This window comes from Melanerpes formicivorus, unplaced genomic scaffold (assembly GCF_026170545.1).
Source record: "Melanerpes formicivorus ecotype bairdi unplaced genomic scaffold, bMelFor1.0.p_v2 SCAF_46, whole genome shotgun sequence".
Lineage (NCBI taxonomy): Eukaryota > Metazoa > Chordata > Aves > Piciformes > Picidae > Melanerpes > Melanerpes formicivorus.
The window spans coordinates 4,400,697-4,416,119 of record NW_027142398.1 but is presented as its reverse complement, the minus strand read 5'-3'; the positions used below and the strand labels follow the sequence as shown (position 1 = coordinate 4,416,119).

Below are 15,423 nucleotides of genomic sequence, written 5' to 3'. Positions count from 1 at the left end.
GCAGCTCAGGGCAGGCTCCGGGGCTATGCAGGGGGCTGTGCAGGGGGCAGCTCAGGGCAGCTCAGGGGCAGCTCAGGGCAGGCTCCGGGGCTATGCAGGGGGCTGTGCAGGGGCTGTGCAGGGGGCTGTGCAGGGGGCTGTGCAGGGGGCAGCTCAGGGGCTGTGCAGGGGGCTGTGCAGGGGGCTGTGCAGGGGCTGTGCAGGGGGCTGTGCAGGGGGCTGTGCAGGGGGCAGCTCAGGGCAGGCTCGGGACAGGCTCCGGGGCTGTGCAGGGGGCAGCTCAGGGGCTGTGCAGGGGGCAGCTCAGGGCAGGCTCGGGACAGGCTCCGGGGCTGTGCAGGGGGCAGGCTCAGGGCAGGCTCAGGGCAGGCTCCGGGGCCGCGCGCGCCGCCTCCCACCCCGACTGCAAATCCCACAAGGCCCCGCGCCCGCCCGAGCACGCGCCCCGGCACGTGACGCACGCGCACACCTCCCTATGGCTCCAAGATGGCCGACGCGGCGTCCGGTAGCTCCGGCACGGTAACGGCGGCGCTCCGCCGGGACGCGGGGCGGCTGGAGAGGGCATCTCCCCGCGGGGCACGGAGCGGGGGGGGCTGCGGCCTGCCGCTTGATGGCGCCGAGGCGCCTGCGGCCTGCCCCCGGGGCGCTCAGGGCGGCGGGGCGCCGATTGGCTGAATGGACGGAGGGAGGCGGGGCTCGGCGGCGGCGTTTGATTGGCTCGAGGTGTAGCGTTGCGATTGGCTGGCGAGGGGTCAGCGAGGCGGGGCTGCCCGCGGGGCGGCTTTCTTAAAGGGGCCGCGGCCGGCCGGGGCAGCGGTGGGGTCCCCATCCCTGGGGGCGTTTCAAAGCCACGGAGCTGCGGGCCAGGGTTTAAGGTGACCTGGCAGCGCTGGCTTAATGCTTGGGCTCTGTGATCGCAAAGGTCTCTTTCAACCCGGCAGGTCCCGTGGCTCTGCCGTGGGTGTCTGGGTGTGGGTCTGTGCGATGCATGTGGCTGCGCTTGTGCGAGCCTGCTGGGGGGGACAGGCAGGGCCAGCCCCTATCCACCGAGCACAGGCAGCCCTGCCTTCGGCCCTCCAGTGCCACACAGCCTGTCCCAGGGGCAGTGCCCTTCGCAGCACCTGCTGCTGGGGACCTCGCTGCTCCCCCGGGGTCTGGAGGTGGCTTCGCTTCTCTGAGCTCTCCTTTTGGGGCATCTCTGTGTCCACAGAGGTCGGGCAGCAAGCATGCAACCACCCCTGCAGACAACTACTACCTGGCTCGGAGGAGGACCCTGCAGGTGGTGGTCAGCTCCCTGCTCACTGAAGCTGGCTTCGAGAGCGCTGAGAAGGCAGCGGTGGAGACGCTGACAGAGATGTTACAGAGCTGTGAGTCTCCTGCTTGTGTGTGGCCAGCCCAGGCCATTCTTCTTTCTCTCTTTCCAAGCTGGCCTTTCACTCATTCATTTTGCTGCTTTTTCTTCTGTTTTGCTTTTTCCCCCCCTCTTATTTATTATCTTGCACTGGTAGCTGGTGAAGGCTCTCAGAACACAGGTCCTGTGAGGAGCAGCTGGGAGCATAAAGGAGCTTAGGGGACACCTTCTGGCTCTCTACAGCCTGGGGATGAACTCTGTGATCTCTGGAGATCTCTTCCAACCTCTAACACTCTCTGCTTCCTGAGAGGAGGTTGGAATGAGTGGGGGTGTGTGGGGGGGCATCACTCTCTTCTCCCTAGTAACAAATGAGAGGACATGGCCTCAAAGAGGTCGAGCTTGGGTGCTAGGAATGATTTCTTCACTGAAAGAGTGGTTTCAGTTCTGGAGCAGGCTGCCCAAGGCAGTGGTGGGGAGTCAGCAGCCCTGGAGGGGTTTCAGAGGGGTTTAAGAGACGTGGATGTGGTGCTGGGGAGCGTGGTTTAGTGGTAGAGTCAGCTGTGCTGGCTTAATGGTTGGCCTGGGTGATCTTAAAGCTCTGTTTTAACCTTAATGGTTGGCCTGGGTGATCTTAAAGCTCTGTTTTAACCTTAATGGTTGGCCTGGGTGATCTTAAAGCTCTGTTTTAACCTTAATGGTTGGCCTGGGTGATCTTAAAGCTCTGTTTTAACCTTAATGGTTGGCCTGGGTGATCTTAAAGCTCTTTTTCAACCTTAATGGTTGGCCTGGATGCTCTTGAAGCTGTTTTAACCTTAATGGTTGGCCTGGATGCTCTTAAAGCTCGGTTTTAACCTTAATGGTTGGCCTGGGTGATCTTAAAGCTCTTTTCCAACCTTAATGGTTGGCCTGGGTGACCTTGAAGCCGTTCTCCACCCCTGCTGATGCTGGGAGGCCATGAAGCATGGTGCTGGTTTGTGCTTTCCCCCCTCCAGACATCTCTGAAATCGGCAGGAGTGCAAAGTCCTACTGCGAGCACACCGCCCGGACGCAGCCCACGCTGTCGGACATCGTGGTGACCCTGGTGGAAATGGGTGAGAGGCTGGCTTGGTCCCGCTGCAGGAGCCTGGAGAGTGCAGGAGATTTGTCTGTGGGCCTCAGTGCCTCACATCCCTGGTGCCTGGGGGGTGTGCTGCCTGCCCTCTGTGGGCTCAGCTGTTGCTGGTGTGGGCGCAGGGCGAAGGCGCAGTGCCTGCTTCCCTTTTCCCTTTCCCTTCTCCTTTCTCCTGGAGTTTGGAGGAATCCTGGGGGGATGCTGGGAGAGAGGGTTTGGGACAGGGTGAGCTGAGGGTGACTTTTCTTTGGTGGTCTCCTTTGTGTTGCCAGGGTTCAACGTGGAGCTGCTTCCTGCCTACGCCAAGCGCTCCCAGCGGATGGTCATCACCGCCCGTACGTGGGAATTCCTCTTCTGGCTCAGGGCATTGGGCATGGTGTAGCTCTCCTCCCTGATGGCAGCCAGGGAGCTCCTGGGTGCACTCCAGTGCTCCTGCCAGTGCAGTTTGTGCTAAGTCTCCTGGTAGCTGCTGTGTGGCAGGCGAAGGAAGGGACCCTCAGCCCCCTCCTGGCGCCGGAGGAGCCTCCGGATGGTTTCGTTCTCCTCGTGTGGGAGGGAAGGGCCAAGTAACCCCCTGGCAAACCCCAGCTGAAATTCCTGCCCCTGGGATGGGCCCTCTCCCTTCTGCAGGATGAAAGCAGCACTCTATGCCCAGCTCCTGGCAGAGAGCAGCTGCCTGATTTGTCTGTGTGCCTGTGTTCCTCCTGCAGCTCCTGTGACAAACCAGCCTGTGACTCCCAAAGCCCTGACGGCTGGGCAGAACAAGCCACATCCCTCCCACATTCCTGGCCACTTCCCTGAGTTTCCAGATCCTCACACCTACATCAAGACACCAGTGAGTGAGAGAGAGAGAGAGAGAGAGATGTGTGCTGCCATTTGGGGTCTGTGACACCAGGAGTGCTGCAGAAGGAGCCTGTTCTGCAGGGCTGCTGCTGTGTTTGCTCTCCTGCCTTTGTCTGTGGCTTGTTTCTGGGTTCCCCTTGCTGTGGGTTTCTGCCTCACTGACCTGCAGCACGGCTGGGGAAGGGTCTGAGAGGGCAAATCTTATGAGGAGCAGCTGAGGGAGCTGGGGGTGTTCAGCCTGGGGAAAGGGAGGCTGAAGGGAGGCCTCATTGCTCTCTGCAGCTCCCTCAAAGGAGGCTGCCGGGGGGGGGGGGAGGGGATTGGGCTCTTCTCCCTGGTCTCAGGTGAGAGGAGGAGAGGCAATGGCCTGGAATTGTGCCAGGGGAGGCTTAGGTTGGAGATGAGGATCCTGGCCAGGGACTGGCAGAGGCTGCCCAGGGAGGTGGTGGAGTCCCCACCCCTGGAGGTGCTCAAGAAGCTGTGGCCAAGGCACTCGGGGCCAGGGTTCGGTGGCCATGGGGGTGCTGCTGCTTGGACTCCCTGATCCCAGCCCAGACACTTCCACGCCTCTGCCAGCTGCCCCTCCCTGGCAGCCTGTGCCTGTTGGAAGTCAAGACTTGCCTGCAGCAGATGTGGTGCTCTGAAGCCCAGCTGCCTGCCCTGCATCCTCTGCCCTTGCCCCACAGACCTACCGGGAGCCGGTCTCTGACTACCAGGTGCTGCGGGAGAAGGCAGCGTCGCAGCGGCGCGACGTGGAGAGAGCCCTCACACGCTTCATGGCCAAGACAGGGGAGACCCAGAGCCTCTTCAAGGATGATGTTAGCACATTCCCATGTGAGTTACCTGGCAGCACCTTGTGCTGCAAGTGTGTGACCACCACAAAGTGGCAGCTGTCCGAGCCAGGCTGCCCTGCGCCGCAGCCTCAGCTCAGGGAAGAGGTTGAGCTGCTGGAAGGTGTCCAGAGAAGGGCAACAGAGCTGGGGAGGGGTCTGGAGCACAGCCCTGGGAGGAGAGGCTGAGGGAGCTGGGGTTGCTTAGCCTAGAGAAGAGGAGGCTCAGGGGAGACCTTCTTGCTCTCTCCAACTCCCTGCAGGGAGGTTGGAGCCAGGAAGGGGTTGGGCTCTTCTCCCAGGCACCCAGACCTGGGGCCTGGGGGAGGCTTCTCCCAGCTTGCTGACTGTGTCCTTTTCCCTGGCCCTAGTGATTGCTGCCAGGCCTTTCACTGTGCCCTACCTGACAGCCCTGCTCCCCTCTGAGCTGGAGATGCAGCAGATGGAAGAGACAGACTCCTCTGAGCAAGACGAGCAGACGGACACTGAGAACCTGCCCCTGCACATGGGCACGGTAGGGGCAGCCTGGCAGCTCCAGGCCTCTGGGGCCTGACCTACTTCAGCTTCTGAAGCTTGGAGCTTTGCCTTTCCCCCTCCCAGCAGGGCTGGGGGGAAGTGGCAGCGTGGGTTGCATGATGCCAGCTGTGAGCGACTGAAGAGTGCCTTGGCTCTGGAGCTTCCTGCAGGGTGCAGAGCCAAGTGAGGCTGGGTCCTGAGCTTTCAGCACAGCCTTGGTTTCAGTGGGAGGGGAGAGAGGATTGTCCTAGGATCCCACCCTGCTCCTGTGAGCCCTCAGAGCACAGCTGCTGGGTGCCAGCTCCTCGTGTGCCGCTCTCTGCCTCGGCTGCTGGTTGTCTCTGTTGCCCTCAGCTTCTGTCTTGGAGCACCTCAGCCTGGTTTAGCCAAAACCTTGCTTGGTTGTGCTCAGGGGTGGGGTGTTCTGGTTTGATTTTTCCTGTGGCAGGATGATTCAGGAGCTGAGAAGGAGAATGCCTCCGTGCTGCAGCAGAGCAGCTCCCTGCCGGGCAGCCGCAATGGGGAGGAGAATGTGATCGACAATCCCTACCTCCGGCCCGTCAAGAAGCCCAAGATCCGCAGGAAGAAGTGAGGGGCACCCAGCTGCCTGCCCAGAGCACCAGAACCCTGGGGGCTCAGCCCCTCTGCTGTGTGAGCAGAGGCATGGAGAGAGGCAGGGGAGGCAGACTGGCTGAGGGGCCAGGCAGCAGGAGGCTGAGCTCTGCCTGCCTGGCAGCCCACGCTCTCCTCCTGGTTTGCAGTGCTCCCTCTCTTCCCCTCTGCTCTCCTCCTGCCTTGGAGTGGCCACTGGTTGATTGCCTGGGAGGACCCTGGCTCCCAGCTGGGACTTGTCTGCCTTGCTTTGGTTTGCTCTGACTGTCAGCAGGACTTTGCCCTCTGAAGAGATGGAGGACACAGGAAGGTTCTGCTGCTCAGAGCTTCCCAGCAGGCTCTGCACAGCACCAGGGCAGAACTCATCTGTGGCTGGCAGGCTGGAAAAGCAACTCCTGCAACCCACCCTGCCCAGCCTTAGCATCTGAGGAGCTTGAATTAAGAGAGAGAGAGGTTCAAACCTTCCTTTGGGTTCTTGGCAGGCAAAGGCAAAGAGGTTTTTCTTCTCCAAAGCAAGGCTGTGTGTGCAGAGCAGCTGCAGAGCTGAGGCCCTGCTCCTCCTGAGGGCAGCTGCACTCTGAGGCGCTCTGTGTGGTGTTTCCCCTTGTCCTGCTGGGAGCTCATCCTCCAGCAGCGTGGCAGGAGGGCTCAGGAGCTGCTGCAGGCTACCTTTTGCACTTCCATTGTTGCTTTCAGCACAGCACCAACTCCCTTGGAGAGCTCAGCCCGTGGCCAGCCGCTGCGCCGAGCCTCTGGGCAGACGGAGCGAAGCTCTCTGGGTTGCAGTCTGCAAGGCCATGCTGTGCAGCTCACTTCCTCACTTTGCCCATCCCCAAACACAGCTTTTCAGCAACAGAAATGGCTCTTTATTTTTAACCCAACCCACCCATTTATTTCCCCAGAGCAAGAGAAGAGCTTCCCTCCAGCAGGGGGAATGGTTGCTGAGAGAGAGGTTTGGGACTGAGCTGCTGCTGGAGAGCTTTGCTTTCCTCTTCCTTCAACCCTGGGCAACATTCCTTGGTGGGGTTCAAGCCCTCAGGTTAAATTCCTTTGCTAAAAGCCTCCTGCAGTTGGATCCTGCCTCCCAAAGACCTCTTCTAGATGAAAAGCTGCTGGCAGAGGCAGCAGGAGCTGCTTTGCCACAGGCTGCCAGGCAGCTTGTGGCTTCCTGGAGCAGGAGCTGGATGCATAAAGCCTGCTGCAGCCAGGGGGGGTGGAGATGAGTTCTCTCTGTGTGTCTGTGTGCAACTCTGCTTGCTCCAAGCATCCTCCCAGGCCTCCCTTTCCTGCTGTCACCCAAGGAGGAGGATGATGATGAGAGAGGAGTAACCATTCTGGGGAGGACTGGAGGCCTTCCTGTGCCAAACAGTTGGCAGTGACATTGCCAGCCCCTGCCACAGCCACTGCTGCTGGTGCCTTGCTTGTACAGGGTGAGAGCTGTACAGAGATGTTGTCTGTGTTTGCACAGAGCCAAATTCCTCTCCTTTTGTGCTCTTTTGGTTGAGTGGGCTCAGCATTTTTTTTATGTTTCAGGGCTGGGGTAAGGGGGGGGAAAAAAAAGTAGAATTAAAAAGCAATAGGAGCTGGAAATGTTGTGTTCCTCCTGATAGTTGTCATGGAAAGGTTTTGTCCTCTGCAGGCACAGCTGGCTGAGTGCTTCAAGTTAGGATAGAATAGGATAGAATAGAATAGAATGGAATAGAATAGAATCAGCCAGGTTGGAAGAGGCCTTCAAGATCATCACATCCAACCTATCACCCAACACCACCTAATCAACTAACCCATGGCACCAAGCACCCCAACAAGTCTCCCCCTGAGCACCTCCACTGATGGTGACTCCACCACCTCCCCAGGCAGCCCATCCCAAAGGCTCTCTGTTCTACTCTCTGTGTAGAACTCCTTCCTCACCTCCAGCCTGAACCTGCCCTGGCACAGCTTGAGACTGTGTCCTCTTGTTCTGGTGCTGGGTGCCTGGGAGAAGAGACCAACCCTCACCTGGCTCCAACTGCCCTGCAGGGAGTTGGAGAGAGCAAGAAGGTCTCCCCTGAGTCTCCTCCAGGCTAAGCAACCCCAGCTCCCTCAGCCTCTCCTCCCAGGGCTGTGCCCCAGACCCCTCCCCAGCTTTGTTGCCCTTCTCTGGACACCTTCCAGCAGCTCAACCTCCTTCCTAAACTGAGGAGCCCAGAACTGGACACAGGACTCAAGGTGTGGCCTGAGCAGTGCTGAGCACAGGGCAGGATGAGCTCCCTGCTCCTGCTGGCCACACTGTTCCTGTTCCAGGATGCCATTGGCCCTCTTGGCTGCCTGGGCACACTGCAGGCTCATGTTCAGCCTCCCATCCACCAGCACCCCCAGGTCCCTGTCTGCCTGGCTGCTCTCAGCCACTCTGCCCCCAGCCTGTGGCACTGCCTGGGGTTGCTGTGGCCAATGTGCAGCCCCTGGCACTTGGCTGTGTTCAATCTCCTGCCCCTGGCCTCTGCCCCTCTGCCCAGGAGACTTTTCCTGGGGGTGTCTGAGACAGGCCAAGGGGGAAGGCTTTGAAGCTGAGGGTTAACTGGAGCTGAGGAGGAAGTTCTTCAGTGTGAGGATGCTGAGACTGGCACAGGCTGCCCAGGGAGGCTGTGGCTGCCTCCTGCCTCAAGGCTGAAGAGAAGGTGATGGTGTTGGCTCAGGGTGCTGAGGGGATGGATGAGCAGCCAAGCCACCTTCCAGCTGTGCTGGGTTGGTTCCTCACCAATGGCAGGGCTGGGTTTGGGGCTGGGGGAAGCCTCCTGTGCCAAGGGAAACCACCCTGGGGAGGGCAGTGAGGTGAAGGACCCAAAGGAAGTGGCCACCAGCCCAGCCTGGGCGAGGGAAGCAGGGCTGAGGGCAGCTGTGCACAGGACCCAGGGCACCCAAACACCCTCAGAGGCATCAGACATCTGTTGTGGTACCAGACAAGCACAACTCAGGGCAAGAAATGGGTTTGCAATGATTTCATTTGGGGAGGGCAGTGAGGGGGAGGCAGAGGGGAGGCTGTGAGGCTCCCTGGCTCCTCAGCTGTAGTAGAGCCTCAGGTAGGCAACTCGGTCCTGGCTCCTCCTGAATCCTCTGTCTATGGTCAGCTAAAAGGCAACTGCAGGCTGTTAGGAGGGGGCAGGAGGGCTGCAGGAGGGGGCAGGAGGGGGCAGGAGGGCTACAGGAGGGGGCAGGAGGGCTGCAAGGAGGGGCTCAGGCTGCTGGCATCCCTCAGCTGCCTCTTAAATCCTTTACAAGCTTTTCTTTGCTGCAGGGGGAAGGCTGAGCTCTGCTCCTCTCCCTTGGGGGATGGAAGCTTCCAGAGCAACTCTCTCCAAGGAAGTCCTTTTTGGAAGGGCCAGAACTGGTTTGGGGTGGTTTTGGGGTACTTTTTGCAGATCAATGTGTTGTGTTTGCCAACCACTTTGTATCTTTGTGCCCCTGTGTGTGCCCAGCAGGGCAGAGAGGAAAGGATGACCAAACCCACTGCAAATGTCTTGAAGTAATCACAGTTTCCTTAGGGAGAAGCTTGGAGCCAGCAGAAACGTTCCCAAACCCCTGGCCTTGGCACCCCCAGGCCCCTGGCCTTGGCATCCCTTTTCCCTGTCTTTGACACCTCCATATCCCTGTCTTTAACATTTCCATATCCCTGCCCTCACCATCCCCATTCCCCTCTCCTCACCATCCCCATTCCCCTCTCCTCACCATCCCTATTCCCTCTCCTCACCATCCCTTATCCCTGCCCTCACCATCCCCACTCCCCTGCCCTCACCCTCCCTTATCCCTGCCCTCACCATCCCCACTCCCCTGCCCTCACCATCCCTTATCCCTGCCCTCACCATCCCCATTCCCTGCCCTCACCATCCCCATTCCCTCTCCTCACCATCCCCATTCCCCCTCCTCACCCTCCCTTATCCCTGCCCTCACCTTCTGTACCTCCATCTTCAGCATCCTCTTTGCTGGCACCGGCACTAGAGCCCAGTCTGGAGAGCCAAACCTCCCAGGCCAGCTGACTTTCTTGTGCAGCTCTTTGTCCACTCTGTAAGTCCCAGGCCTAAAGCAAACAGCACCCCAAAAACCAACCTGCTCCTTTTCTGCAGCTGGGAGCTGTGTTCCCTGCCTCCCCTTTGTGCCTCACTCTTCCTCCCTGCCAGCAATCCCTGCCAGCAATCCCTGCCAGCAATCCCTGCCTGTTAGCCCAAAGTCCTAAAGGAAAACTGAGTTCCATTACCCAGGGACTAATTCTCTGCCTGAAGGCTTCCCTGGGAATCGTGGTGCCTTGGTGGAGAATGGAGCAGAGGCAGCCTGGCACTTCCTCCCTCTGTGCCAGGGGGGTTGGTACCTTGCTGGGTCAGGAGTCACAACCTGCACAAAGCAAACAACCAACCAAGCAAAAAGAGCATTTCTGGGGGGAAGGTTTTGTCCTGCAGCCCAGCAGCCAGCTGGGCTCTGCAGAGCTGCCCTTCAGGTTTGGCTGCCCTGGTAGCAGGGAGATCAGAATGAAGGATTTGGGGGGGCTGGGGGAGGGGAGGGGCTGGGCAGGAGCCAGCAGTGGGCACTGGCAGCACAGGAGGCCAAGGGCAGCCTGGGCTGCAGCCAAAGCAGTGTGGCCAGGGGTGGAGAGAGAGGATCCTGCCCCTCTGCTCTGCTCTGGGGAGACCTCTCCTGCAGGGCTGGGGCCAGCTCTGGAGACCTCAGCACAGGAAGGACCTGGAGCTGGTAGGGAGGGTCCAGAGGAGGCCACGAAGATGATCAGGAGGTTGGAGCAGCTCTGCTCTGGGGACAGGCTGAGGGAGCTGGGGGTGTTCAGGCTCCAGGGAGACCTCAGAGCAACCTTCCAGTCCCTGCAGGGGGCTACAAGAGGTCTGCAGAAGGACTGTCCCCAAAGGCCTGCACCAGGAGAGGTTTAGGTTGGGCAGTAGGAAGAATTGCCTGAGAGGGCTCTCAGGGTTTGGCTGCCCAGGGGGGTGGTGGAGTGCCCATGCCTGGAGAGGCTCAGGAGATGTGTGGCCATGGTTTAGTGGCCATGCTGGGGCTGGGTTGCTGGCTGGACTCTGTGCTGGCAGAGCTCCTGGGATCAGTCAGCAGGCTCTAGGCTCCACACCTCCCACCAGGCTCTGTCAGGAGCTCTGAGGGCACTGCCTGGACCCAGTGGGGGGCAGCAAATGGGATTGGAACGGGGAGTCTGTGGCAGGAGCAGCCTGAAATCGCTGCCAGGCTGCAGCTGTGCTGCTCTGGGAGGTGCTCTGCTTACCTGGGGCTCGGGGGGGAAGCGCTGGGCAGTCCTGGCTCCTACCACATAGCCTCTCCTGCTCAGGGGCTTCTCTCCCCAGGAGTATCTGAGGCTGCTGCCCTGCGAGCCGAAGGCAGAAGGCTCCTGCTGGCACTCTGAGCACCCTGCAGCAGGAGGTGAGCAGCAGGGGCGGCTCCTGTCCGTTCCCCCAAGCTCTCACTAGTGTGGAGGGCTGGGGCAGCGGGAGGAGAACTCTTTGGAAGGGGAGGAGAAGGTCAATGTGGAGACCTCCTGCAAGGGGTTCGCAGGGCTGGGGGCTCCCTGCCTGCCTCCCCTCCTGTGGTCCCGTTGCTCTTTGTGCTGCGTGAAGGAAAGGCTCTGAGCACCAGGAAGTGCCCAACTTACCTCCTGACTCAGGTGGCAGCCCGGCCCGAGCCGGGGGTGCCCGCTGAGGGCTGGCAGCTGGATGCCCAACCTGTCGGTGCTGCGCCCCTGGCGGGACCCGAGCGCGATCCTCTTCTGCGCCCCTGGGAGAGCAGCAGAGGGGAGGCTGCCCCTGGGGACCACCGCTTGCTGCTTCCCTTCCCTCTCGAGTGCCTGCGCTCCCTGCCAGCGGCCAACCATCCTCTCCCCTCCCCTCCCAGCTGAGCATCTCCCCCGCCCCGGGGCTGTGCTCCTCGGGCGCTGCCTCCTCGCTGCCACAGAGGCTTCTGGGACCCCAGCACGACCGAGGAGCAGCCTGGCAGCAGGGCTGGTGAGGAAGAGAGGTGCCCCCAGGAGCCGTGAGAGGAGGAGAGCCCCGATGCCCAGAGCCCCCCGGGGGGCACCGGCTGGCACTCACCTCGCAGCTGCCCCCCCCGCTGCCATGCTGCCCCGGAGGCGATCTCTGGGCGCTGCCTGTTGCCATGGGCACGGAGCAGGCTCTGCAGGAGGATTAACGACGCCCCTGGGGGCGGCACCTCCCCAAGAGGGCCAAGGGCATCCTGGCCTGCAGCAGGAGCAGTGTGGCCAGCAGGAGCAGGGAGCTCATCCTGCCCCTGGACACTGCACTGCTCAGGCCACACCTGGAGTCCTGTGTCCAGCTCTGGGCTCCTCAGGTTAGGAAGGAGGTTGAGCTGCTGGAAGGTGTCCAGAGAAGGGCAACAAAGCTGGTGAGGGGTTTGGAGCACAGCCCTGGGAGGAGAGGCTGAGGGAGCTGGGGTTGCTTAGCCTGGAGAAGAGGAGGCTCAGGGGAGACCTCATTGCTCTCTACAACTACCTGAAGGGAGGCTGGAGCCAGGCAGAGGTTGGTCTCTTCTCCCAGGCACCCAGTACCAGAACAAGAGGCCACAGTCTCAGGCTGCGCCAGGGGAGGTTCAGGTTGGAGGTTAGGAAGAAGTTCTCCACACAGAGAGTGATTGCCCATTGGGATGTGCTGCCTGGGAGGTGGTGGAGTCCCCATCCCTGGAGGTGTTCAGGAGGAGACTTGCTGGGGTGCTTGGTGCCAGGGGTTAGCTGTTTGGGTGGGTTGGATTGGCTGATGGGTTGGACACCATCATCCTGAAGGTCTCTCCCAGCCTGGTTTGGTTTATTCTAATAAAGGCTCCTGCTGCCAGGGCTGCTCTGCTCAGGCTCCCTGAGGCCCTGGGGAGGCAGCTCGCAGGCTGTGCTGTCAGGACCCTTCCCTGGGCTCTCTCCTGGGGCACAGCCTGATCTGCCCTGCTCTCTGCCTGGCTGTCCAGGCAGGGCAGTGGGAGAGCCCTGGAGCATCACAGAAGCATCAGGGTTGGAAGGGACCCCGAGGCTCATCTGGCTCCATGGGCAGGGACCCCTCACACCGGATCAGAGGCAGTGAATCCAGCCTGTGGGTTCAGACCCTTCCTTGAGCTCAGCTGGGAGTCAGGAGAGAAGCAGGGAGCCCCCAGAGTGGAAAGAGTGAGGCTGGTTGGGTCTGAAGAGCACTTTATTGGTTCTCATTGCACACAGCAAGGGCAGGGGGGGGCTGCTGGCTGCAGCAGCTTCAAGCCCAGTTGCAGCAGGAGCAGCTGGCGTCAAAGACCAGGCCAGCCTGGCAGCTCTCCAGGTAGGTGACACCATTCACACAGTTGTAGAAGTTCTGCTTGTTCTCGGGGTCTGCATAGAGGCCATTGGCCTTGCCAGCACAGAATCCACTGCCCCCAGAGCCCCCAGAGCCCCCAGAGCCCCCTCCTTGGCTAGGGGGAGCCTCAGTGATGGGGGGAATGGGCTCAGCTGGAGGCACACAGTCTGCAAGCAAAGCAGGATAGGTCTCATTTCGGTGCTGACACCCCCTCAGCCCTCCCCTCCCTCCAGCTGCCCTGCACTGCTGGGGGTCAGCTCCTAGGGAGTGTCCCCCAAAGCCTGACACCAGGGCTGTGAACCTGCTGGACCCAGGTCCAAGTGCCCCTCTCCTACCCCCTGAGGGATGCAGTGAAGGGATCCTTGCAGGGCAGCCTCTACCTCTGGCTTCCACAGAGAGCCTTTAGCCACCCAGGCTCCAGGGAGGAAGGCTCTTGGCTCTCTGAAGCCCTTCCCCAGCAGCTCCAAGGCACAGCCAGGCCCCAGGCTACTCACCACCACTGTCCAGACCAAGACCTTTCTTCAGGGTGCTGATCAGAGGATATTTGCCCTCATTGCAGAAGGTGCCAGTGAAGTCATCCATGTCAAGGGCCCAGACCATGGCACCTCCAAAGTTGTTCTTCTTCAGCCAGTCCACCTGCAGAGTGCCAGGGCACAGTCCCAGTCATTGCCAGCAGCTGCTGCTGCTGCTTTGCCCTCAGCACAGCCACCCCCTGCCCCCCATACCTTGATGTTGAAGCTCTTGATGTTGTCATAGCCAACCCACTCGTTGCCCTTGTAGGCATAGGGCACATCCTGGGGGTCATCCCAAGCCTGGGTGGCTCCTTCACTCAGGAAGGTGCAGATCTAGGCCAGGAGGGCAGAGAGGGAGAAGTCAGCCAGGGCCCCCCCGAGGAGGGCAGGCGCCCATGGGGTGCCCATGGCCTGCTGGCAGGCTGGGGCAGGCTCTGTGCTGAGCCTGGCCAGGCAGGCTGGGGTCACACACACCTCATAGTAAGCCAGGAATCCAGCCTGCCTTGTGTAGGGTCCAGCTGGCCCAGGCCCACTGGCTGGAGCCCCAACAGCAGTGTTGGAGGGGTTCTGGAGGATGAAGTTGTGGCCATAGGTGGGGAAGCCAACCAGCAGCTTCTCGGCTGGGGCTCCGTTGTCCTTCCAGTAGTTCATGGCATAGTCCTGCAGCAGAGGCAGCAGAGCTCAGCTCTGCCCAGGAGGAGCAGGGAGCACTGAGGGGGCACTGGGAGGGCCTGGGACAGGGTCTGGGGCAGCTGACTTACGACATTGAAGTAGACCAAGTCCCCAGTGTCAGCTGGGCCCTTGTAGAGGGGACTGTTCTCCCCTGTGGTGGAGTCCCAGGCCCCGTGGAAGTCGTAGGTCATGACGTGGATGTAGTCCAGGTACCTGTGCAGAGCATTGCCCCTGCTCAGCCCCTGCCCTGCTCAGCCACCTGCTCCTGGCTGGGCCTTCAGGGCTGCCCCTTCAGCCCAGCACAGCCCTGGGCATGTCCCCAGGGGCTGGCAGAGTGGCACTGACCTGGCTGTGCTGGCAAGCAGAGATGGGTTCCCTGCTCTCCCCTGCCCCACACCAGCAGCACTCTCGCTGCAGCCTTGCCCTACCCAGCAGAGCAGGGAGCCCACAGGCCAGGAGGTTGGTCCCTGCCAGGGCAGGGCAGGGCAGAGGCTCCCTGCAGCGCTGCAGGGCAGCAGCAGCCAGCCCTGAGGGTTTGCTACTCACTTGCCAAGCTCAGCAATCTCGTAGCCAGCCTGGATGGTGGAGAGCCCTGCAGCCACAGCAGCTGTGACCATCAGCCTGGGCTTGTTGACCTCTTTGGCTTCCTGCTCAAAGGCTGCCACCATTTCCTGAGGGGGCCAAGGCACAGGGCTCAGCCTGCAGCCCCTGGGCTGAGGCTCTGCAGCCAGAGCTGCCTGCAGCAGAGGGCCTGGCCACAACCTACCTTCACCAGCACGGTGAAGAGAGCCTTGTCCTGGGCTGGGCTGCCCCTGGAGCCAGGGTACTCCCAGTCCAGGTCCAGCCCATCAAACTCATACTGCCTCAGGAACCTGATCACAGACTTGATGAAGGTCTGACGGTTCTCAGGGGTGGAGACCATGGTGGAGAACCTGGGCAGGCAGAGCAGGACACACTTGGCCTTCGCCTGGGGGCTCCTCCCCTCCCTCCCTCCCTTCCCCAGGGGCTGCTGCTCAGAGGCTCTGCACTTACTTCTCTGTCCCGAAGTTCCATCCCCCGATGGCCAGGAGGGTCTTCAGGTTCTTGTTCCTGCAAAGGGAGGCAGAGGGAAAGGTTTTGCTGCAAGTGAGTGCCTGCTGCAGCTGCCTTTGCAGCCCCCCAGCTCTTGGGGTGGGACCCTGAGAGCAAGGCCAGAGGGCACTCAGTCACCATCCCCATCCTCAGGGCATCCCTGCTGGCAGCCTGTGCTGCCCTCCTCTCCCTCTCCCTCTCCCTCTCCCTCCTCTCCCTCTCCCTCTCCCTCTCCCTCTCCCTCTCCCTCTCCCTCTCCCTCTCCCTCTCCCTCTCCCTCTCCCTCTCCCTCTCCCTCTCCCTCTCCCTGCCCACCCCCAGCTGCCTCTTCTCCGCTGCCCTTGGCCAGGGGCTGGCCAGGGGCAGCAGCTGTGAGGGTGGCCAGGGGCTGGCCAGGGGCAGCAGCTGTGAGGGTGGCCAGGGGCTGCCCTTGGCTCTGGGCACCTACTGGTTCTTCAGGCCGTTGAAGGCCTTGTAGAGGGTCTCATCGTTCCACTCGTAGGTGGTGATCTCGTTGTTGGCCATCCCAGCAAAGGCATAGATCAGGTGGTTGCACAGGCAGGGGTCCACATTCTCTGGGGTGTATTTGCCCAGGCCA

At 61.1% G+C, this 15,423-nt stretch overlaps 4 protein-coding genes across 5 annotated transcripts in view; 1 reads left to right on the top strand and 3 right to left on the bottom strand.

Annotated features, from left to right (window-relative positions):
* The window catches only part of CCND3 (cyclin D3), a 49,442-nt gene extending 48,753 nt beyond the window's left edge, over positions 1-689 (bottom strand). Inside the window, exon 1 of the mRNA XM_068159753.1 lies at positions 470-689. Within this exon, the coding sequence (XP_068015854.1) occupies positions 470-565 (96 nt within the window). The 5' untranslated portion in view covers positions 566-689. The remainder of the gene's footprint in view (positions 1-469) is intronic.
* On the top strand, positions 446-7,324 carry TAF8 (TATA-box binding protein associated factor 8). Of its 2 annotated transcripts, none has more exons than XM_068159751.1 (8): positions 446-519; positions 1,211-1,367; positions 2,344-2,442; positions 2,735-2,797; positions 3,173-3,297; positions 4,022-4,139; positions 4,507-4,649; positions 5,100-7,324. In XM_068159751.1, the coding sequence occupies exons 1-8, from the start codon at positions 487-489 to the stop codon at positions 5,241-5,243; spliced, it is 882 nt and encodes a 293-aa protein (XP_068015852.1). In that variant the 5' UTR covers positions 446-486; the 3' UTR covers positions 5,244-7,324. The 2 variants fall into 2 exon arrangements, with proteins under 2 accessions (XP_068015852.1, XP_068015851.1); XM_068159750.1 differs by having other exon boundaries at positions 3,992-4,139; positions 5,100-7,322.
* Positions 7,325-8,263: 939 nt separating this feature from the next.
* On the bottom strand, positions 8,264-11,117 carry CIMAP3 (ciliary microtubule associated protein 3). Its single transcript, XM_068159419.1, has 5 exons — positions 10,899-11,117; positions 10,515-10,613; positions 9,492-9,625; positions 9,188-9,314; positions 8,264-8,367 (listed from the first exon to the last, which is right to left on the bottom strand). The coding sequence occupies exons 1-5, from the start codon at positions 11,115-11,117 to the stop codon at positions 8,299-8,301; spliced, it is 648 nt and encodes a 215-aa protein (XP_068015520.1). The 3' UTR covers positions 8,264-8,298.
* Positions 11,118-12,417: 1,300 nt separating this feature from the next.
* Positions 12,418-15,417, bottom strand: LOC137451866 (acidic mammalian chitinase-like). Its single transcript, XM_068159749.1, has 9 exons — positions 15,274-15,417; positions 14,787-14,843; positions 14,521-14,686; positions 14,301-14,425; positions 13,844-13,967; positions 13,557-13,742; positions 13,296-13,415; positions 13,065-13,206; positions 12,418-12,737 (listed from the first exon to the last, which is right to left on the bottom strand). Exons 1-9 carry the CDS (start codon positions 15,348-15,350, stop codon positions 12,493-12,495), a joined length of 1,242 nt encoding a protein of 413 aa, XP_068015850.1. The 5' UTR covers positions 15,351-15,417; the 3' UTR covers positions 12,418-12,492.
* Positions 15,418-15,423: the final 6 nt, after the last annotated feature.